We start from the raw sequence: 23591 nt of genomic DNA on the forward strand, positions 1-23591 counted from the left end.
GGGTCGAACAGCGCACCTGCACACCGACACCACATCATCAGCACGCATTCGCCGATGACTCTCTCTCAAAGTGATAAAGGGAGAGAAAATCTAAGAGTGACAGATCATGACAGTGATGTCAGAGCGGCTCAGATATCCCACAGACTTAATGATACACAGATGACAAAGGTGATCAAGTGCGCACTCTGTCATTGCAGGATATCAGAGGCGCTGCTCCTTTTTTATCTGCCTCTCTTTTACACGAGTCTGTCAGCACACTCGGTAGCCTTAAATGGCAGTGTGTGTTGAGCTGTGCAGAGGAGGAATGCAGCAGACAGAGCTGGAGCCTATTTGTCTTGGCAGATTCGAGGGTAATTTTACTACCTATTGGCGTCATGGACACGGTCCCTCTGAGGCTTGTGTTTCCATTATTTAAGATAATCTGTCACCCCCCCCCCTCCTCCTCCTTCAATTCATAAATCATGTGACATCTCAAGGCTCTGAACGTGGGTACGTCTTTATTTCGTGGCACGTTCAAAGTGTTCAAAGACTGGAAAGTGAAGGTTAAATGACAATTAGCTGTAAATTCATTGATGTCCATGGTTTTAAGGTTTTTGGAACATTTGACACAATTCCAAATTTTTTTGATAATGAAGTAAGCCATAGCTTCCATGCAAAAATGCAACACACTATATGCCAAGCTTAACAGCACATTTGCAATTTATGCTCGCATTAAAGGATAAGTTCACTCAAAAATGAAATTGTAGTCACTATCTATTCACCCCAGTGCTGATGGAAAGTCAGGTGAAGTCTTGCAGCATTCTCCTAAACACGTGAAGTCGATGGAGACCCTGAGATTCAAAATTGATTTGAAAAGACTGAATTTACACCCATTTTTTAGCGACGATTTTTACTGCAACGGCTTATCTGAAGGTGTTAAGGCGCACCCTGTCTGAAGTGCGTGCAAGAGCTCGACCGAGGGGTTTGAATATCACCTTTTCAAGTCAAGTTGGAATCTCTGGCCTTCTGGAGACTTGTATTACAAAAAAGCTGTATGGCGCCATTCTATTATTTCTTTTAGTTGCTTTTACAACGCTATTTTGCTTTAAAGCTCCAGAAATGTTTTTCTGGACAATAAATCTGACTTTGTATTAGTATAAGGGGGAGTAGGTAATGACTGAACTTTCAGTTTTAGTTGAATTTAAATATAGCACATGCATGTTTTCTTTTATTTTAGAAATATCTTAGACTCTTGGATTGTGTGCTCAAAGGTTTGACATTGTTTTCACTTCAAATCCACACAACATGGTGGTGCATACAGTACACGTGTAAGCGAGAGAAGGGAACAAGACACAGTAAGAATCTACTGCTTTTCATCTCACAATGTGAAGCCCCTGCCCTCCCTCTCTTTCTGTCACCTCTCTCTTCTCCTGCCAGGCAGTGTTTACATGCCCTTTAACGAGCACCGACTCTGGTCCTGGGTTTTCTTTCCGCTCTGCACCTTTTCCTCTCACTTGATGTCTTTAGTGGCCCCGACATCGACGCACCGAGAACCACAGACAGTCAGAAACCAGGTCAAAAGAAATAATGTCCGTCTATCCGACTAAGAGATTATTTTCTTGACTACCTCACTGTGTTAGTCCTGCCTGTCAAAGCCTGATAAATCAAATCTGGTTAATGTGTCACTTTCCTAAACAAAGTTATAAAGTGATTCCTTCACCAAAAGTAAACTTCAGTTAGCTCAAAATGAAAGCAAAACATACACAGTCCAATGAGAAACTGAGTTTGATGTGTCTGCACCGTCCAATATCTGTATATCAGCTCTCGACCAACCACAAAAGTACATTAACATTAAGAGACATGACTAATAGGTTTTGTTGTTTCATGGCACATATTGTTCGGGACCTGGAGGGAGGGTAAAAGAGAGCTGGTCCAAGAATTGTTCTTGTGGTACACCACATGGATATTTAGCGTAATGGAACAGACAGTCAGCAACTTACATGGGAAACTTTCCATTAGTCAAGTTTGACGCCGGGCTTAGTCCGATACGGAAGCGCAGTCCACTCATCAAACGGTGACGGAACACAGGGCTCTCAGGTGCACTGACATTCAGCAGGATTATCATTTGCCACCTTGTTCAAGAGCTGCTTTTAATGGTCTGTGTCAAACCTTTTTCAAATAATAGAGAACATCAGTAGTTAAAGAAGGAATGAGTTATAGAGCTGTGGCTGGACTATAGAGGTCAATGAAGAAATGTTTGCATAATAGTACCATTCAAACATTTAATCAGTATCAATATGGACATTTGGAATGAGAGAAGTAGCTCCACTGATGTGTTACAGTCTGTAGCCTCGTTGAACCTTCAGAGGCTGCAAAGTCTCCATCACAGGCTGATGACAGACACGCCATAAACACCAATATAAGACCAAACCACCGTATGTTCTTTCCAATCAGACCGTTAAATTAAAGTCTCATACCGCCCATCCAAGCCCTCAAATCCGCCCTGTTTTTTTCCAGACGTCGCGCTATCCGTCATCTCGTTTCAGTTTGCGAGTGCAGTTGCGTCGGCACACATGCCGTTGCAACACACCACGTGTGGATCCGACCCAAGTGCTTTTGGCTCCAGCGGGGCCAAACATTTTGTTTACGGGGTCGCCGTGTTTGTTTGAAATCTGGATAAATATCAGCTGTCCTTCTAGACGTTAATGTGTTTACTGATGGCTTACATTCCTGAGCTGTGTCAGAGATACACATGGGTGCCTAGCGCAGAATTAAAATAGGTTAGCATGCATTTGTACTGGAAAACAGGTGTGTTAATGGGGGGGGAGGGGGTGATGCCTGTACATACGCAAACACACACACAGACACAAACACAAACACACATACTTGGAAGGATAGTTGGAGTTGATACGCTGGAAACGAACGCCCACGAGATGAGTCAGAATGGTTGCAAAAAACGGGCGGGTGGGTACTCCCGACGACGTACATTTCTGAAGACTGACTGACTTGCACTTCTCAAGAAGGGAGTTGCAACAAGTTTTGCTGCAGACCGAAACCAGATTCTTCAGATAGAGGAAGATTTGCCTTTACCACGAATTACTTTTACGTTACCCTCCTCTATCCCTTCTGTGATACAATATAGAAGAAAAACATGAAATATTATCAAATCAGTTGTTTTACCTCGAAATGTGGCCTGATGTCCCTCCAGATTAACACTATGCATCATCTTATCAGTCGCTGATCAATTGGGAAACGGTGAAATGATAACATTTTGTCAGATTCCGCATGTTTATACGGACTTGAAATGTAAAAAAACAGCAGCAGAACATCATCCAAACCTTCCCACCCTGAGCGTGGTGTCAGGGTGAGATGGTTGCCACGTGAATAACGTCCATGGATCATAAAGGTTTTATATGTTCAACAGGAGGGAGGAAAAATCTCTTGTTCGGCTCGAACAACATTCAAAATTCAACACTCGAGCAGGCAGTTTCCATTTAATGTCGGTGCACCTGCGCACACAATCAGCCCATCTGATGTCTGACTCAAACAGACCTGTAGGCTGCGGCACAACTGAATTAATGTTCTAATGTAAATCAGATATCGCTGCTTCAGTCCGGTAATGCAGGGGAGAGCTCAATACATGATTCAGGCTTCTGTGACTGCAAATTATGCTGTATTGGTAAAACTTAAACAGGCTGATCTCATACTTGGCAAACAGCACATGCAGCTTTATCTAATCTTAGTGATCACGTTTGTCTCCGAGGTTAAATCCACAAGATCAGATGTCCAATAGAACCCACATTAATGCAAACAATATGTTGCCACACGCGACAGAAAATTCAGATCCGACTGACTTGAAGGACTGTTTTTGTGACGATGCCATTTAGAATGGTCTGCTAAAGAGAGCAAAGTGAGCTAGGAACAACATGTTTGGAGTCTTGTACCTTCAGAGAGTAAAGTGTCTTCAAATTTCCCGGAACTCCACTAAAATGTCCGCTGCGCTGTGATAAGCTGGATAAACAGTTACAGGAACCTAAACATCCTATTTTGGGCCCACGCAGAAAAATATTTGTAAACTTTGTGTACCATGAAGTCATCTTCAAGTACCTCGGCCGCATGTCTAGACTCTCAGCGGTCATCCAAGACAAAGCTATTAGTGCTGACCTCTGATCAGTCCCCAGGCCCTAATGTGCATGTTCCTAGTTTAACTTGTTGATATCAAGACTGGGATGCGAACCTCGCATGGGTCAGTGCGTGTGACCGGAGCTAATAATAGGATGTTTTTTACTGAATGAACTGAACAAGAGGTTCGTGGAAATCATTTAAAAATAAAGACGAGAGCCAGTCTCATCCTTTCACGTGCTGTTTTGTCCAAATCTGACAAATGAAAAATAGATTCCACAACTTTGCCTTAATTGGCCAAGGCATGCACCAGAATCAGCAGGTATTTGTGTGACAGCACAGTGACACACCGAATGTGATTGTATAGAAGACAAACTGTTAGTAGGTGGTCTGGAACGGACGCGAGGCCTGCCAGGGTTCAAAACCTATGTGAGACGCTCAATATGTGCGGTGAAATGCTGAATGAGTAACGTGTAAATATTTACTGAGCGGACGGAACAAGCTTTCAGGACAGTCAACAAAGTATCCAGTCAGCTAAGCATCTATTAACAAAAATGTGAATGAACTGAGTGGGATCTCCTTACAGTTTAAAATATGATTGCAATATATCTATCCATCTAGCTATTCATCCATCTGTGCATCTCCACACATCCTTAGCAAATCTAACCGAGACACATTACACAACCGCATGGTCGTTTCACATTTCCTTTCCATGATTCCACCCAGCTCTCCTCCATTCTTGTTATTAACAGCCCTGGCTCCGTGTCTTGACACATTATACGAAGTTATGGCACTATTAAACCACACAGACACACACACACACACACACACACACACACATAGTCCGGCATTGTGAGATAAATCAAATAAATTGACCCTTAAACAATTTATTTGCAGTTTGATTAAAGCAGGCATCTAATTCTTCCTCGCCAACAATTTCCAGCTGCTTGGCTGAAATTTTAGTGGTCACTGGCCGACCATTGTCAGCTGTAGCTAGTTAGATGTAGCATTAGCCAATTACCATATGTTAACACTGTGAATTTGTGGGTAACGCCATCTTGAGTTGACTCAACCCCAACTTACTTTTTTCTAAACCACATAGGCTAATATTATGCTTAAAGACTGATGCTAAAGCTTTAAGTCAGAATCCCCACCAGTTAATGTTCCATGTAGAAGACATGGAAATAAAAAGTGCAGCATTATGCTTTTATTGCAGGATAGATCCTGTTAGCCCCCGGTATTATAGTCATATTATAGATAAAGACATTGTAAACTGAATAAAGGAATACTGTTTTGCTTATTGTTTAAATTAGCAGGACTACTCAAAGTAGCCACCTTTCTAGCTTAAAACAGTTGCGCTTCGGACCTTCTTCCCATCTGAGGATGGCTGCTTTATTCAGTTGTGGAAATACATCAATTAGATTAATCAATATCTGAGTTTGTATTAAAGGTGCAATTTGTAAGAAGGTTGATTTTTGAGTCTCGTTCCCAACTTGTCCAATACTGACGCTTTGGGATTGCGCCATGCTCAAGCGTCAGTGTTTAACAAGTTGAGGATTCTTACAAATTGGACCTTTAATATTACCTTATCTTATTTATTTTTCCAAAACTACATTGTGAACCTTTAATACTTTTAGATGCTTATAGATATTTACACTTGGAGCAAGCCACGCACACGCTAGGCTTTGAGAATGAGGACAAACTTTGACAACGTATCACTCTGTTAGGTAATATGTTGTGGCTGGAGTTGCACATGAGGACCAGACAGACGAACTTCACACCCCGAACGTCCCTGTCTGCAGTCCAACAAAATAATGATGATGGTTTATTATGTTCCCCTTAGCTTTGGAAAGAAAATTACTACGCCAGGCTATAAAAATGGGAGAGGCTATAAAAAAAAGAGACAACCCTCCATGCTCAACGACAGTGCCTACCGACGTTTGCTATTGGAAAATAATTGTACAGGGAAGGCGTTCAGCAACATTTTTGTTTTCATCTTGTTTGCTATATATACGCATCTTTCTGGGATGGAGTATTCTGTCAAACGGAGACAAGTACATTAGATAGTCTGGCTTCATGGATAGCCAGCCACAATGGCAGGAAGGGGAACATCTATTGCTAGTTGTGTAACTGTGATAAGAAATAATCCTCTTTTGGGAGGAGTTCTCACTTCAACTCAGTCCAGATAGAGGCATTTTAATATGACTTTGACCATCAAATAAAATATCTTCTTATTATGATTATTATGTAAAGCCAAAACACTGCCAAAACAAAGTGTGGGAACATGTGCTAGCTATTAGCTATTATGCAACCTTTTGCTTTACTTCTATAGTCCTGATCTGCCATGCTCGTATTTAAATTGATTTAAAGTGAATTAAATTAAACCTTTAATATTTAACCATAGTGTAATTACAGGGTTGAAAACTTTAACTGCCCTTATAGGTTATGAGTCAACATTGTTACACAACACACCTGCAGTAATACACTTGCATTTTCTCCAGGAATTAAACCTATTTGTCATACTGAACTTAGCATCTTCTTGTGACCTCGAGAGAGTTCGCAGCTTCCCACGCTAAATCCTTCCTCAGCAAGAAAGCTCCCACATGGCCAAAAAAAACACGGCCTGTATACCCGTTTTCTCTCCCTCACACACGCTCTTAAAACACACAGTAGCTCCATGTGGACTTATACCCCTCCACTAATGAGCTACCTGGACAGTTGCTGCTGTGAACTGTGTGTGAAGGAGTGTGAGAACACGCTGTTTCCATCCATTAACTCGGATAGCGCTGTAATACAGTATGGATCAGGGATATGAAAGCTTCCTTTGAAACTGGCTCTAAAAAGATTATTTGCTCCCATCTGAGCGGAGGAAGTCGAGCAAAATGGAGCGAGTCGAACGCTGGATGTCAGCACGCAGAGGTCTCCGGCTTCAGAGCTTGTAACTTTACCCACGCAGTGAGAGACTGCTTGTATGCGTGACACTTGCTGACAGTGCTGACAAAATTAGCGACAAGGTATCAGCGGGGGGGTATTGTTCCCCCCACGAGTGATTTACATACAGGGGGACAATATGTCATAAACACCTTACAATACAATCTAGCCTTCCAAAGCCTGGGCATTGTTTAATTCAGGATCAGCTGGTTCGACCTTAGCAATGAACATGACTAATACTATGGGAAATCAACCCGGAGAATATACAGCAGTTACAAGAAGACGTTGCCAGAGTGATTTAAATCCAACCGCTGTTCAGGGCTTCAACGATGTCTGACTTTCATTAGACGTGATGGCCTGATGTCAAGGCACTGACTCACTGGACCTATGTCAGCTTTCCACCCACCTTAGTGCCCGACAGTGTGCGCAGTTCTAATCATTACGTGACAGGACCTTGGAAGCTGTCAGTGGCACAACAAAGCCCACCTCCTGACGTGCAGCTAATCCAAGACAGGATCCAGAAGGCCCCCCTTGTTTTTACAATTGCGCTCCGTGTGTTGTTTGAACGGAGATGTTTAAAGCGATGGTTGCCATAGCAGTGCTTTGGCTGGATCGGGAATCGGCTACGTTGATGTCAATAGATGGTTTCTCGTATATACGTTCACACGCGCGCACTCCCCTGCCGTTGGATCGCAAGTGTTCAAAGTTACGGTTATGGCTCCTCAAAGATCGTCAGAAGGCTGTTCCAACAACTAGGGGCATAATATCATGCATCATAAATCATTTACATCTATCCTTAGACCCTCAACCCCCCCCCCCCCCCCCCAAAAAAGGAATCATCTTTCACATGGGCAAAACAGGAGGTATCCCTTTCCCAGTGTACACTGTTATGCAATGATATTTGAAACTAATGGCGATACTTAGTGGAAATTATATTAACCATCATAATGTTCCTGAACAGAAGAGAATTGTCCTACATTAAGTTTTGATTAGATAACTATCTCATTCAACCATGACCGAAGAATGTCATCAACCTCAAACACGTTTTTCTTGTATAATTTATGCCCAAACTGTGCAAACACGTAGAGATATTTGGAATGCGGTGACCGATGTGCATTCTTACCGTCTTAATGATCACACTGTCTGACCTGCTACAAGCTTTTGCTTTTGCTTTGCTCAGCAGATCAGACGGATAAATGAGTGTCCACTTCCTTATCTTTTCTTTCACAACACCCAGTTATGTCACTTAATAGCTCCATGTTCGAACTCAGTAATTCGAGTGTTAGAATAAAATGTTTATGATATGATACAGCACTAATGTTCTTTGCAATTATTATAAAAACGGTTCAAATGTTGTCCTCTTTAACAGAGAAGGACCTGCTTTTTATAGTCACTCAACGTGAAAAATTTGATGAACATATCTCAAGAAAATCAATGAGATCAGATCAAAAACGTCTGCAGCACCCAACATCAGCAGCTGCCCCTTTCAACCACTGCCATTTTAGGAAGCCTTTAGTAAATTGTTCAATGTTGTCTTTTTGTCCTAGTGCCGGTGTGTTCTGTCTCTGGCATTAAGACGGTACATACAGTGAGATAACAAGAACTCGGTGTACTTTATCTGCATGTCAGCTGTTTGATCCACATCAGCACGCAAAACCCTGGCGAGGTTTGAGTCATGCAAACTGTGTAGCAGCACGTGCAGGAACAAGACACACACAATCAGACACAAGCTCCACAGGAGGCAGGAGTCAGGGTGAACGCTGGTGCGTTGATGGGCGCACACACGCTGTCCTCGAAGGATCAGAACAGGGTCAAGGAAACAATCAGTGCTGGAGGTACTGGAGACAAAAACTAAGTTCACTCCATGGTGTTTGAATAAGGTGTGCATTATTAAAGCTCCCGGTTGTCGGATAGATGTTTTGTTTTTGCGTCAGTATTTGACAACTTGGCAGTGAGACTCAAAAATCAACTATCTTACCAAGAGGGAGTTTAAATAAAACACATTATCGACCTTTTATCTGCAAGACACTGGAGTTTGCTGTCATCTATCAGCGTGATCAGTTGATGGCCACTGCATCCGCATGCGTTGTCATTGCCAAAGTCGACATCAGATAGGAAAAATACTTTTTTTCAAAGTGCTTTTGAGATAATTTATCTTCAACATCAATTTTCTGGAGTTCTGAACTTTTAAACTTTTTTATTTAGGACATTTAATTCACTGAACAACTGATAGGAAAACAAGCACATGAGCCAGTTTTTTTTGTCAGGAGGCTGAAATTATATATCAGAAAACTATTTAATTAGGTCTAACTCACAGTAGACACAGACATTTCTTTAAGTGATGATCGAAATCTAGAGTTTTACTCCAGGAGGGCACGACGAGCACCACAGCAGCTCCTGGTTTATAAGCACTGATGTGTATAATTCGCTCTCAGCCGTCTTCTTATTTATGCATCTGTATACTTTTTAATGGATTCTGCGCGCATGGAAATGAATGACGCCATGACAACAAAATGTACCTTTTCAAAAAACGCTGAGAACTAATGGCTTTGCATTATATAACGAATTCAATGAGCCTTGTAACTTGGACTCCAGCTTCACTTTGAAGAAAAAAAAAAAAGCACAAGCAACAGATGCTTTAATCTTGTCTGTCACTCCACAGATAGAGGCCAGCAGTAAAGTCACATATTCCATGACTGCTATCTGTTGTTTACTTCCACTGGAAGGTGAAGCATGGCCTTTACACGAGTGTCTGTTTCTTGTGTGTGTATGTGTGTGTGTGTGTGTGTGTGTGTGTGTGTGTGTGTGTGTGTGACCCACATTGTTCCCCGGCTGCCAGGGTTGGAATCTCATTTGCAGCATTCCTCCCTTCCCTCCCGCCTGCAATACATTTCATCCTGACACGCTGCTTTCCTTGAAATCATTTTTTGCTCGAGTGGAAACCAGATCTTCATTTTGGCCTTGAGCAGAATTCCCACAGCTGATAATTGGCACCTGGTAGCGCCGGCACATGGCAGCACCTTACCTCTGAAAGCAGATATTAGAATTATCTTTCTCAAGGTGTTACAGAGAGCGCTGCGCTGTAGATCTACCGGGGTTGGAATTTGTAGAGGGATCGGCAACCAGTTCCCAGTCGCAACGTCAAGATAGTGTGACAGTGTGATGAACGTCACTCACATAAATGTTCAAAGGCAGTGCTGACATTAAGCATTTGCAGTGATGCGGTGCTCATTCTGCATTATGAGAATAATGAGCAGTTGACCAGAGTTACAACTGAGGCTCAATTCCATTTCCAATATTTACCCCTACGCTTCGTATTTCGAGTGCCCCCTTGCCCGTCAGAACAAAGCTAGAAAGAGTAGTAACGAAACAGGGCAACACTAAAAGACCCTTATGTGTCATCAGTCGTCATTGATGGCGTTTATGTAAACAGGCGCTTCCGATACACTTCCGATATGCCGTCTTCAGCTGTGGTGATTTCTCTTTCTCTTTATATTATCTGAATGTATCTGGCGGGGATTAAAAGCCTCGATGCTCGCAGTTTATTCACATCACGCCATCAATGAAGTCATCAAATAAAATGGCCTGGCCACAAGCAGCCAGCCAGTCTGTATTAATTGTACTGGACTTTGGGAATGCACCACTGAACTTCATCATAATGAATTGTCATGCACAAATCAGCAACGACAATGTAACATTAGCTAGCTAGCCATTTAGCTGTCCAGACATAAACAAACTAGTAGCGATTGTTTTACGCTTCTTATAAAGAAAAGGACATTATACATTGAAACGAGAATCGGGACATCCAACCCCTAAATGTGAACATGTGTAATGGAAGGGGAGGGGCTTAGACTGTCAAGGAGTGTATTGGGATCGGGCCTCAGTGGTTAAACAAAATGTCATGACCCGTGGATAGAGAAAAGTGAACTGTGTCATGTCTGCATAACAGCAAAATACCAAAAAACACACCTTAAAACCAAATTAAATCCAGCTAGACCACTGTAATAGTTCTTTCTTCCAAGGCACGGATGCATTACAGCAATTAGTGTGTGAACAATGGGCGTGCAGCTGTAATAAAGACAACATTCAGAATCTGAAAAAAAAACTCCCAACCTAATCTCTCAACCGTCTCCACCGTATGAGGGCAGCATACTTTTTTTTTTTTTTTAGCTATTAGACACTGTAGTAAGAAGCATGGAGGATTTATAAGATGGGTTTTCATGCACCTGGGGTTCATTAAGTGGTCTGATATTCAGAAATAACAACTTTAATGTAGAAACTGACCTGAGGCGCATGTCTTGCTAATATTTTTTTACCATTCCTGCCTCAAATCCATCATCTTTGCTAATGGCCTCATGTGAGTGGGAAGCTTCAGAGTCCATCTACAGCAGCAAAAAAAATAACTGTCACTAAAAACAAATAATATCATTTATGTAGCCAGTGTAGCATAATAACCTCATTGTGCCTTTGTCCAATTGGTAATCACTGGCTCATCGGTGCTCCTGACGGACAGTCTGCGCATAACTGCTGCAGCCATTAAAATTCCAAGCAGAAAGGTCACCCGCCGGTCAGAAAAATGTCAATAACGATTTTAAGAGATCACACCAGCACCAGGGCCGTGTAACCTGACAGCTTTTCCGAGTCAGCTCCGAGAAGTGACGTCGTAACGAGTATTGTTCATTAACATCCTGTGACATGGGAAGTACTTATGCAGGAAGCAGCCATCTCCTGAGCGGTGCTGAATAACAGGAGGCGCACACACATACATACACACATGCACGCACGCACACGCGCGCACACACACATAAACACAAACGTGCAGACAATGCACCATTTGTATCTGCTTTCATTATGTAGTTTGAGAAGGAATGACTCAGTATCCTGTCTGTCTGTCACTGAGTTCAGATATTACTGAGCATTGTGGTTGGGCCATTGTACTTGAAGTGTGTGTTCTGTCTGTGTGTGTGTGTGTGTGTGTGTGTGTGTGTGTGTGTGTGTGTGTGTGTGTGTGTGTGTTAGCAGCTGCCATGTAATTACACAAGCTCCCCTTCTCTCTCTCTCTCTCTCTCTCTCTCACACACACACACACACACACACACACACACACACACACACACACACACACACACACATAACCATCATGCTCCCTCAGCCACAACCGCAAGTTTATTTTACCCAAAAATTTCCTTTTATTTTGCGAAGGAAGTTGGAAAAATATTTCCTGTGACATAAATTGAAACAATGAAGAAGAGAAGCGTAACAAAACATGACATTAAGGCAGTTATGTAACTACACATCAAAGAGAATTATTGAGGCAAAACACGTCAGGAATGTTTTTGCAAAGGCTTTTATAAAACAGAGGAAGAGCTGTCAGTAAAGAATACTGAATGTTTATTTTCATTAAAATACTTTGTGAACCCTCATCAGAGCCTCATTAAAAAATCAGTAGACGTTAGCTCCATATATGGATTACATCCCTTGATCATCCGTCAAACTCCCTGCCTGAGTTCAGCATTTGGTTTTGTGACGTCTCCCCCATGTCTCTATCTTTAAACATCAGTTTGTGCCTTTTATTAAATCTGTACATCTTATATTCTGTATTTTTGCCTCTTATAAAGGCCCCATTGTTCCTAAAACTCGCCCTTTAGAGAGAGAAAGGGCGAGAGAGAAAACCCAGTGTCTCTTGCCAGATCTTCAAGAAAGCACAGAAACATATCAGAGGCCAGAGATGACTAAGATTATCGTCATGAAAGCAAGATGTGTTCGGTTATTTGCTTGGTTTACTTTTGCAAGTAAATCAAACATTGGCTTGTTTTTTGCACAGATTGAAGAACTACAACTCGACTTTTCTGGAAACATGTGTTTTTGGGATCGCTCTCCCCACAGGGCCTGTATTTATCCAGGATCTCAGTCTCACTCCTGGGAAGTAAAACTAAGATTAGGGTACAGTACAAAATTGGCTTTTACTGTCGTTTATAGAGTAAAGAGTCTGATTTCAGTGTTATCGATAGCCCTTATCGCTTTCTCTTCTTAGTTACAACACATCCTCATACCTTAACGACAGAACAGGTCGATTGTCAGCATCTCCCAACACGGACATATATGACCGTTACCAAAACAGCACGGGTGTGCATAGTAACATCGACACTCACCACTCACCTTTATCGCATGGTCGCTGTATTCGGTTAGGTTTAGGAAAAACTACATACCTCCATTACCTAACTTGTACTAAGTTTTGTACGTTGACATGACTTCGCTCAGTTATTAGGTTAAAATGACTCACCGGAAAGGCCATTGTCTAATGTCAATATAAGAAGTCCACCTGTTAGAAGCTCATTAGGACAGCACCTATAGCTCTCGTGAGTGCAGTCCTAGAGTAGATTAGAATAATTTTCTGTTTCATGAAGTTAGTGTTGTCAAAATACTGGAATTTCTATCTCTGATACAATGCCTTGAAAATATTGACTTTTGATACCCTGTTCGATACCACAGGGAGATTTGAAACACTATATCAAGGCTTGTGAAGACCAGCATCTATATTATTTCACTTCTGGAGGATGTGGGGCTTTGCGGATGTGGAGGACAGCAAAATAACTCAGCCAGTGCTGGTGTATCGATACTGCAAAAAAAAATTGCACAGAAGCCATTTCAAATATTCAGAGTTAAATGCAAATACTGAAAACTGACACACATCACTGGTAACTCTGGGCCAGTTAGTACTGAGTTTATCCTCCCGAGAAGCATTACAAGCGCAGCCCTAATACGTATCCTCTTTCATCTTTTTAGTTGTTCTATAAAACAGTCTGCTCTGTCGGCTGCTGCAATCTAATAAGGCGCTAACGTGTCTCACACTCTCACGCAAAAAGTGCGAGCGATAACTGTCTGTGACTGTGATTCGCATCTCATCTGGTGCCAAACTAACCTCCTGTTGTTTAGCGCCTGTTCATTGTCAGGTTACTGAGGATCGAGAAAAGAAGGTTGATGGTAAACAGAATGGTAGAGTTCCAAATAGCGTATGACCCATTTTCCCCATTGGATTCCAGATATCATCCGGTGAATTAAAGTGGCGCAGTCTGTTTGGTAGGTCACATGGAGACAATCACTGGAATAATTTCTTCCTCTATTTGCAGACTTTATAGATTCCACATCCTGATAAACATCTGACTTTGGTTAAGTCTGTGGCGCACTCCATTTCCTTCCTTTCTTTAATGGAAAGTGAAAGAAGACACAAGCAGAAAAGCCTCGGCCAACGAATGTTTCTGTCTGCTTTCTCACAAATTTTGAATTTTTGAAATAAATCACATTTAACCACGTTTATCGTAGGTCAAACAGTCCCTAGGTCCTTTATCTTCTTTGATTGACTGCTTACCAATACATGCAACTACTCTCATTCAGCCAAAGTTAAAGTATCTTTTGAGATTAAGAATTAATATTTCAGTAGCCGTACAGTAATTCTAAGGTTACTGTTAAAACCTGTGATCATTTCAAAGCTTATCAGCGTCAACTGCCTGAAATCAAAGGCAGGAGTTGGGTCATGATGCCCTAAAATGGGTATGACACACACATACACACACACACTGCACCCACTCACCCACAGAACAGAGCCACACAATGTCAGGAAACTAGCGTCTAATGTTGCACCAATCCAAGGCTGTGCTAAATGGAGTGGGATATTGTCTGGGTCCACATAACATTGTTCAGACGCCAGCTTGTCAATTTGTTTTTGAATAAAAGTAGAAATTAAGAGGAAGGAAGAAGCCAGGAGGAGGTCTGATGAAGACAAGCATCAGGGGTTGAACTGGAGGGAAGAAGTATAAATACACAAAGACCAGGATTCATTTCTCCACCTCTGGGGTTTTTAGGTTGTCGGAGGATTAGGGAGTCTGGGGTTGACTGGGTCAAGAATGTCTCAGAGCCATGTTGAAAATATTGTTCCTGCAATGTGTTTGTTAGCGCAGAGCACAATTAAAGAATGTGCAGTTTATTGAGACAAAGACAGACAGTTTTGTCCTATCAGGGGAAAAAAACAGCCAGTTGGTGTTCCAAGCTTTTCTGCCCTGACTCTGACTAAACATACACGTTTCCAGGCCATGTGCATATGTGTCATTAAAAGTTTCCGTTAATGTTTTAAAGTTACTTTAAATACAGAAACATGCTTGCCCATACGTTTACCTCCACACGTGCATGCATGTAAAGATGCATACTGTGGGGCTATGATGACACGTGCCAGAACACACATGCAGCAAGGTTAAACCCTTATCTGTGCATCTGCGCAGCCATCCTGCAACCATTAACGGCGTGTCAGCATCTGTATCCCATGCCTCGGGGGGGCGATGGTGTCGTGTGGTCTTTGGCAGATTCTGTGTTTTCTGACTGTCTTCAGCGAGGCATATGTGCAGTCTACATAAGCTTACGCGCGCACACACGCACACCAGGGTTATTTTTAGAAAAGACTAAGACTTTTTTATGCTTCACTGGCCATTGCCAGGCAGTCTGAGTGTGTGCTTGTACGTGTGTGTCTCTTTTGTGTGTGTGGGGGCCCGGGTGGGGTTTTGCTCCTAGATAGAACAGAGACAAATCGAAAAATAGAAACCTGAGAATAACGCCGTAAAGCTGCAAGATTTTATTTTAACTCAAAACTACTTAACTGTTCAGACAGTCCTTACAATAAAACACAGTGTTAGTAAAAAAAAACGTTTACGTAATCAGATAGTCATGTAGAAATGGGGATAGGGTTAGGGTTAGATCCTTGAAAATAAGATTAATGTGACACAAAATGATTCTTCTGGCCTTACCACATAGTACTGCCTGGCTCGACTCTGCTTGACCAGCTCTTTTTGGTTTTTCCATTGTCAAAAGTTGTGGATAGTACCTGGTGCTTGGTACCTTTTTTGGTATCACCTCTGGCGAGGTTCCAAGCAAGCTGAGCTGATACTACACTTCATGGTTGGGTGAAAACACTCAGAAACACTGATTGGCCCTAGAGAATTGCCACTAGAATAGTCACTTATGCAACACAGACATCCTGCGAAACTGACCGCAAAGTGCAGAGGTTCCTGTGTTTGACTGCCAATAAGGATGTCAATAGAAAAGGATATCCTCTTCTGGTCCTGTGTGTTAGTGTCACATAGAAGTTGATGTCATCACAGTTTCAGCCGGTGTGATATAACAATCAGTGAAAGCATCCCGCCTACGTTGAAGTGGTACTATCTGAAAAAAGTGAGTCGATCCGAGTCGAGCAGAGCCGTTAAATGCAGTAGAAACACAACTCCAGCGTCCGGAAAATACGGTCTTTTTGGCAGGAAGTAATTTGTTGAAGTCCATAATGACCCGTCTCACATAGAACCACTGTTCCCTTAAGAGCTTACCCTTTCTATAAATGGGTATTGAATGGAAGCTGGAAGGCCATTTTGATTCTGTTTGAAATGCTTTTGTTTTTCAAACTTTAAACCGACTTCCCACTGACGAGATTCAGTCATGTCTCTCTGATGTGCGGTTCTGCTGTCGAAACGCAGACATGAGATTTGGCACATATGCTGTGTGCATTGCAGGGAGACAGGATGGGAAAAGTAAAGGCCTTTCACGGGTCCTTCAGGTTTCAGAAAACATTTAGCTGTATCATCAATCATAGCCCACAGCTTTCTCACAGCTGCTGCTCGGATGCCATCCACATTGTTCTTTTAATACCTCCGCACGTGCACTCAGTAGTATCTGTGTGTTGCGTGTTATACATTATGATTCTGAAAAGTTGACCAATTACCAATTGCTAAAGCTAATTATAAGAAGAGTGCAGACACACGTTTCAAGGTGGATCTCATTCAGTTGGAGCATAGCAGTCCCCTGTGAGTGTGCATCCAGCTCTTGCATGCAGGCAGCTCCTTGAACAACAGGGCTGACCCAACAAGTGGAAAATCCACCTCTCATCTGCAATCACTACACGCCGCGATTTGCTCTCCCGATACCCCTGAATAATTCCATCCTAGAGGACTACTTCAGGACAAATGCCTCCGGCGAGGGCAAAGTGTGCGTTGTTTTCCAGTTGTTTTCGGTGGTTTCTGGGGAAAGCCTGGCCGACAGCTCCGCAGAGACTGGAACTCCCCTGTTGTGCTGTTCCTTCTCAGATTACTGATTAGATTTTTAGTCTTTGGTGACCTGTGTCTGAAGCTGTTTTTGGAAGGGTGGTTTAGGATGTATCATATATTTTATTGGGGCCTGAGAATATATGAACTCAATAATCTGATGCAGTTTTCAAAGCCTAAAGTCTATCAGATATCATCAGAATATCACTAACCTATAAGAATATATGGCATTTTCTACAAAATATTTGCTTTTTTGTGCAAGTACACTGGTATAACAAACCTGTTACTCACACACAAACACACACACAAACAAGCTGTACAGTTCATCAGGACTTTGTACCCATCAAACAGCAGCTCTAAAAATATTTTGTTCCTGCTCTTTGCTCTCACTTATTTTTAGAAAGCTCCTGCAAAGCAAATGCTCCTTCGCCTTTCACAATCACCTGTGAGTTTAGTCAGAATGCGTTGAGTGCATCGGTGTGCACTTCCTATAATGACTATATGAGTCTCAGCTGGAGAGAGGAGTCATTAAAGAGAAGGATGTGGCAGAGAGTTTTTAAAAATCAAATTTTGACTGTTCATTTTTAAGAATTATAATGAGGCAGCCGATGTCCAAAACCTTTAAGCGGAAGGTAGGCTAATTAAAAAAAATGCTTTGTAGTATATGCTGCAGTTAGGATAATGACTGCCAAGCTTTTTTTTTTAGTAAGGAGTTGGTTTCTATAAGTCAGATGCTATTGATCTGTTCCTTCATCCTCCAGTGACTTGAAAGTGGTGTCAGCGTTTAAGAAGGCAGCAGGTGAAGCATGGTCGATATTTAATTTAAGACAAATAATGAACGATGAGAGTGTTCACAACCAAGACAGAATTACAGTAATGTTTTATAATGAGAGCAATTTCATCGAAATGGCTAAACATATTCCCCTTCCTGTTTTTCTGTGTTACTTGTAGTTGTTGGTTGCAGTAAAAGAAAGGCTTAACACGGGTGATGTGTTAAAAAATGCACAAGTTGAAGTTACGTCAGGCAGGGAAATGTTTGCGCACGGGGCTAAATGTTTAAATAGAATAAAAGTCCCAGGAACACAATACCAGAGACAAAAAGGACAATTGACAGTTTTGTTCTGTTGAAAAAAAACCACAACAACATCAGCAACACCACCAACAACAATAAGATTTCAAAACATTAAAACGCTACATTAATAACGACCACTCTCACGAGATTAAGTGTTTGTATTTAGACTTGATGGGTACATGATCGGGTCAATTTAAGCCACAATTTCATCTCGAATTTTAAATTAGTGAAGCTGCTGCACTGTCATATAATCAATTGGTACTGAATTCTAAAAAAAGATCTGTTAGAAATCTCTGTTGGTCATCCTAGATGTCTTCCCATTATCGGATCCCAGTGATATGATCTCTTCTAAAGGGGGAGGGGCTACACCATTGATCACTTTGTACACTGAACAAGCATCAGCAAGACACACACACCTAAAATGTCAAGCTATTTCTTTAAAAAGGGCGCTCCACACAAAATTAACCTTTTGAGCCAACCCTCACACCCGCAGAGGGCCTGCTTGAAGGGTAACTGTAAAACCTTTGTGGCTTCCTCGCTGATGGAGAACAACAGCTGTGGTCAGCGTGAAGTCAAGCTGTCACTGTGGATTCCAGCGGTAAAACGTGTTCATGGCAGAAGAAAAGAAAGTAAATATGGATTATGTTACTGCTGGTAGAAGCTGGGACCTTTGGGCTATTGGAGGGGGTGGTTTGTGGAGATACTTGATAGCAATTCAAGCTGCTGCTCTCCCTCAGTGGGAAAACTACAAACTTTACAACCAGCTGTAACTTGAGTGTTTCGGGGTAGATTGTCACTTTAACCTCAAAACAGCACCTCGGAGAAGTGAAGGCCAGCCAGAATTGTCTCCAAGTTGCCAAAAGCGTCCTCGCTCCGAAGGTCGAAAAACTCAAAGTGGGTCCCACGAAGATAGAAAGCACCCACCATGTGTTACCAGCTGTGGCCAGTATCTAGCTCAGATTTAACTGTGTGTTCCTGTAATACAATGGCTCATTATTTAGAGCCTCCCTCACACACACACATACACACACACACACACACACAATGGGGCAGCTTCAAGCCATCAGATTAGTGGAGATTGACCCCTTCCCCACCCTGAGGCAACTTCCCTTTTCCTCTCAGCCAATCAAAGTGGAGGGTTGGCAGAAAGTGTAATGTGAAACCGGGGGTCTTGGCTCGACACTTCAATCCCGGGGCACAGTTGGAGGCCAACAGAAACAACAGTCGTAGTCCTTCACGCTCTCTCACTCTCACAGAGCCTCCTCACTTTTTTAATACCCCAAAACCATCTACTGCACACACACAATCACACACACGCAGACTTATTCCGCGAGATACAGACACACACCTCTGAGAATGTTTCTTTGCCTTAAGGGGATTTACACCGTGGACTGCAGTCATGGATTAATCACTTTGTGGACTGGACTAGTCTCAGTCTAGCCTAACCGGACACACCGTGGACTCACTAGCTGACGAGCCAACTTAGCCTGTTGGGGCTAGTCAGCAGCTAGCTTCAGTGTCTGCATGAGGCCACGAGGCCCTCTCTCTCTGTGTGGATGTTGGATGATGCAGTGTGTGCTCTCCTTCATCTCCCCCCAGCTGAGCTCCGGATCCCCCTGTAGCTGCGAGGTCGGCCCCGAAGGGACAAAGAAGAAGAAATCCAAGAACCTGTAAGTACTCAGATGAATCAGCGTGTTGTGTTTGCTGTCTGTGGTTATTTTCAGCATCACTGAATGCTCTTTTTGAAAGTTGTGAACAAGGAATGGCATGTTTGTTTGTTTTTTCACTCCAGAATAACAAGATAATTGTTTATTTGTGTGTGATACAGAGGAAGGCATGGCAAGGAGAGACAACCCAACAGAGGTTCTCAATGTGTTTTCAGAGTATAGTCATCAGCCCTTCCTTTATATTCATGTAAATGTAATCAAAGTCAAAGGGTAGGGTTTCACACCCTGCTTTAACGTCCATTATTTGAAACAGATGTCTTCCCTTCTGTCCATACTAACAGTGAACGACCTGTTTCAGGACACGAGGGGTCATCTGAGACTTACTCTGACAATGTGTTAGTATGAGTGTGATTAGATTATGAAGGACATATATTTATTATATATATAAATATATATTTACTCTACTTGATTTATGTTAACATTAATTCTTTAACGTTACAGTTTTTCCCTTTTTGGCCATTTTCTCAGTTTTTGCGATACCTGCACATGTTGACAGATGTGTTTTTAAGGTGACAGTGAAAGTTAACACTCATCATTTAACGCTGATCATCACCTACTTAATTAAGTCGCAAATGATGTCTGCGCCGCTCAGGAGGACACCATATGTGTGTGTCTCACAACCTCAGTGGTGTGAGAGGTAAAGTGTGCGTGTGTGTTCTTGGGTGAGTTTTGTGCATGTCGACGCCTCGGTGATTCATCAGCTGTTGATTGAGCTTCATTCACACTCCCGTTCATCAAGATGAAAGCGCATTTCACGCCGCAGGGAAAATAAAACCACTCACACTGGCTGTCCTCCGCTCTTACAGCCAGCCATTCTTCTGCACAGGCTGTGTTTTTATGTTGTTTAGTTAACCAGCAGATTAAGTGATTAAGATTCCAAAGGCCCTTTTCCTAGAGTCTGAGAGTGTGTTGCCTTTTCTTGTCAGCTGTTGCAAACAGCTTCAGACGTGTTTTATTGCTTTCATAAAACAGACACACTGCTTTTTAGGGATGAGAGATGTTTTCTTTCTTTCCCCCCAGTGTAGTTTTATATCTTGAATTTGTCACTGTTTGTAGAAACTTACAAATAATAGCATATTTCGAAAGCAATGCTTGATTTGTGATCAAATCCTTGTTTTAAAGGTGCACTATGTCATTTTGGGGAAGAAATTTTAATCTTCGTTGTAGGCGCTTTCATGATTAAACAAACTGTCCTCTAAGGATCACACAGTTTCATTGTGTTTGACTTTGTTTATATTTGAAGGACACTTCTAACACTCTCTAGCTTAAACCTGTGTGCTGGGGACCTTCTTTCTCCTCTAAGGATGGCTTGTTTATTATGTCAACAATAAATATATCAAATAAATGAATAAATATATGAGTTTGTATTAATACTAACTTGTTAATAGTGTAAATTTGACCTTTCTGAGTTTGAATTTCTGTGCCAAAACTACATATTGCACCTTTAAACACTGTATTCATTGTCGTAACATCAAACATAAATAATGGAGTTGATGCATTACATATCATAGCACTTTAAAGAAGACATAATCATTACTATTAAATTGTAAAGTTATTGTTGATTAAACCTTTGGTAATAGTTATACCACTGCTAAACAATGAAATGTGTTGTAAGCTATTTATTGAGCATTTCTTTTTCATCAAGTCCCAAATTATGTTTAGAATACTTTGTTCAAAGTTAAGAAATATTGTGTAGTTCGTCTATAAACATTATTTTGACGGCCATTATAAAATTGCCACTGTTTTTAAACCATCACAATTGCTTAATAAATGGTCAAATAACGTGCGCAATTTCTCCTACGGGAATCAATAAAGTATTTTTGATTTTGATTCTGACGCAACTGTTAACTGAAGTCTAATTTGCTATAAATTCACCATTAACTAATAGTTATTATAAAGTGTCACTGTATCATTTGATTCTAGTGACCTCAAGCCTTGATACACAGAACAAAAAGTAGATATGACTCGCTGTGTGTTGTGTACCTGAGTTTGGTCATGGCCACAAATAGCAACTCAGCTGGACGGCACTGTTTGACAGAGGTCATAGATAGCAAACAGTGATTTGCCAACTAACAGTAGGTCAACAAACATTCATCATGATGTAAGCTTACTTTATATTATACACCACTCTGTCCGCGTTGAGCATTCTTTTAAGATAAAATAAAATAGATGATTCTTTATTGATCCAGGATTCAGGTGTTACAGCAACACAAGGGCAGGAAAAAACAAACAGGTAAATAGAGATTTTACTTCAAATACATTATTTGAAATATAGAAAATAAAAAATACAAGCGCAGTTAAATTCAAAAATACAAGGTGAGCAGCGACGATTTGTATATGCAGCGTCATAAAACAACGTGAATTAAAGGTGTCTGGGAATTAGCGTCATGTTGAGTTCATACTCAAAACAAATAGGACGTAAAAAAAGGAAGAGCTGATGAAATTCAACTACACTAAATGCTGCTAAGTGTAACTAGTTAGAGCAGTTAGCCATGCAGCTAGCAGTCCAGAATCAGAATGAGAAGTCCTTTGTTTGTCCTGCAAACGGGGATATTTCTGTGTCACAGCAGCCAAAGGACAGTAACATTACAAAAACATTAAAAAATAGTAAAAATAAACAGTATAATAAAAAGGTAAGAAATAGAAAAAGACTCATATACATTGTATATACATAATATACCAGCTGAATGTTTGGAACATAGTATATATCATATGATTATTTTGTCCTTGTTCCACTGTTGTGTGTTGATAGGGAGCTTTGTATCTCGGCATCTGTACATATAGTTGTGACACTGATGACGGCTGCGTGGAAAAAAACGTTTTGTCTTCCTGTCATTTAGAGCAACCCTTTCCTGTCATCATTAGTCAATATAACGAGGATAATGAGGCCCACGGAGCTGTCTGAGCAGAGTGGAAACATGTTTACATACTCGTCTTCTGTCTTTACAGCCTTTGTTTCCTTTATATCCCTCGAGCGTCATGAGCCTGTTATCACTTATGAAGATTTTTTCTTTCATCGTCCAGTATTTCGAGACCCATTGTCAGCCAGTTTTCATTATTCCACACTGTAAACCAATACCAGGGGCAATAATCTACTCAATCATATTAAGCCACACCAATAAACACACCCTCAGTACAATATCTGTCCATGTAACTCAGAGGAATACAAATGCAATATGTTGCTGCTATAGATGGAAATCTCCGGCTTTTTCCATATAACCAAGCATGACGGAAATTAAATTATTTTCTCCCAGATGCCAGAGACTAATAAATAACATATAGAGAGAGCCTTTGGAGCGAGTAGATCAACATCAGTGGCCAACAACATCGGACTTGGTCAAATCATGGAGCCATTAAGCAATTTGAGAAGGTACTCTCATTCTTCGGGTGGGATAGCCTCTTGCCTCAATCACCATAATTGTCATTAGTCTCGAATGAAATAGATCCTCCTTCCTTTGAACATTTTCTCATCTCCTGTTCCTGCTCTCCTTTTTTGCACATTTGGCTCCCTGGGTCTACTTTTTCTGCATCCTGCACAGCTGTTTTCCTGAAATTGTTCACTTGATCTCCTCTTCCTCCCCCCCACCCCTCCATTATCACCTTTTGTTTTTTTTTTAACTCAGTCCAGGTGTTCTGCTTCCCCGAGCAGAGGATTCTTGCACGACTACATTCCCCTTTGTT

At 41.5% G+C, this 23591-nt stretch overlaps 1 protein-coding gene across 10 annotated transcripts in view; it reads left to right on the forward strand.

Annotated features, from left to right (window-relative positions):
* Positions 1-23591, forward strand: part of rgs3a (regulator of G protein signaling 3a) — a 156679-nt gene that overhangs the window by 119779 nt on the left and 13309 nt on the right. For all 10 annotated transcript variants that reach the window (XM_030436370.1, XM_030436372.1, XM_030436371.1 and 7 more), the window contains one exon: positions 19783-19853. In XM_030436370.1, coding sequence (XP_030292230.1) covers positions 19783-19853 — 71 coding nt within the window. The remainder of the gene's footprint in view (positions 1-19782; positions 19854-23591) is intronic.

The sequence above is a fragment of the Sparus aurata genome, chromosome 12 (assembly GCF_900880675.1).
Source record: "Sparus aurata chromosome 12, fSpaAur1.1, whole genome shotgun sequence".
NCBI classification, from domain to species: Eukaryota; Metazoa; Chordata; class Actinopteri; order Spariformes; family Sparidae; genus Sparus; species Sparus aurata.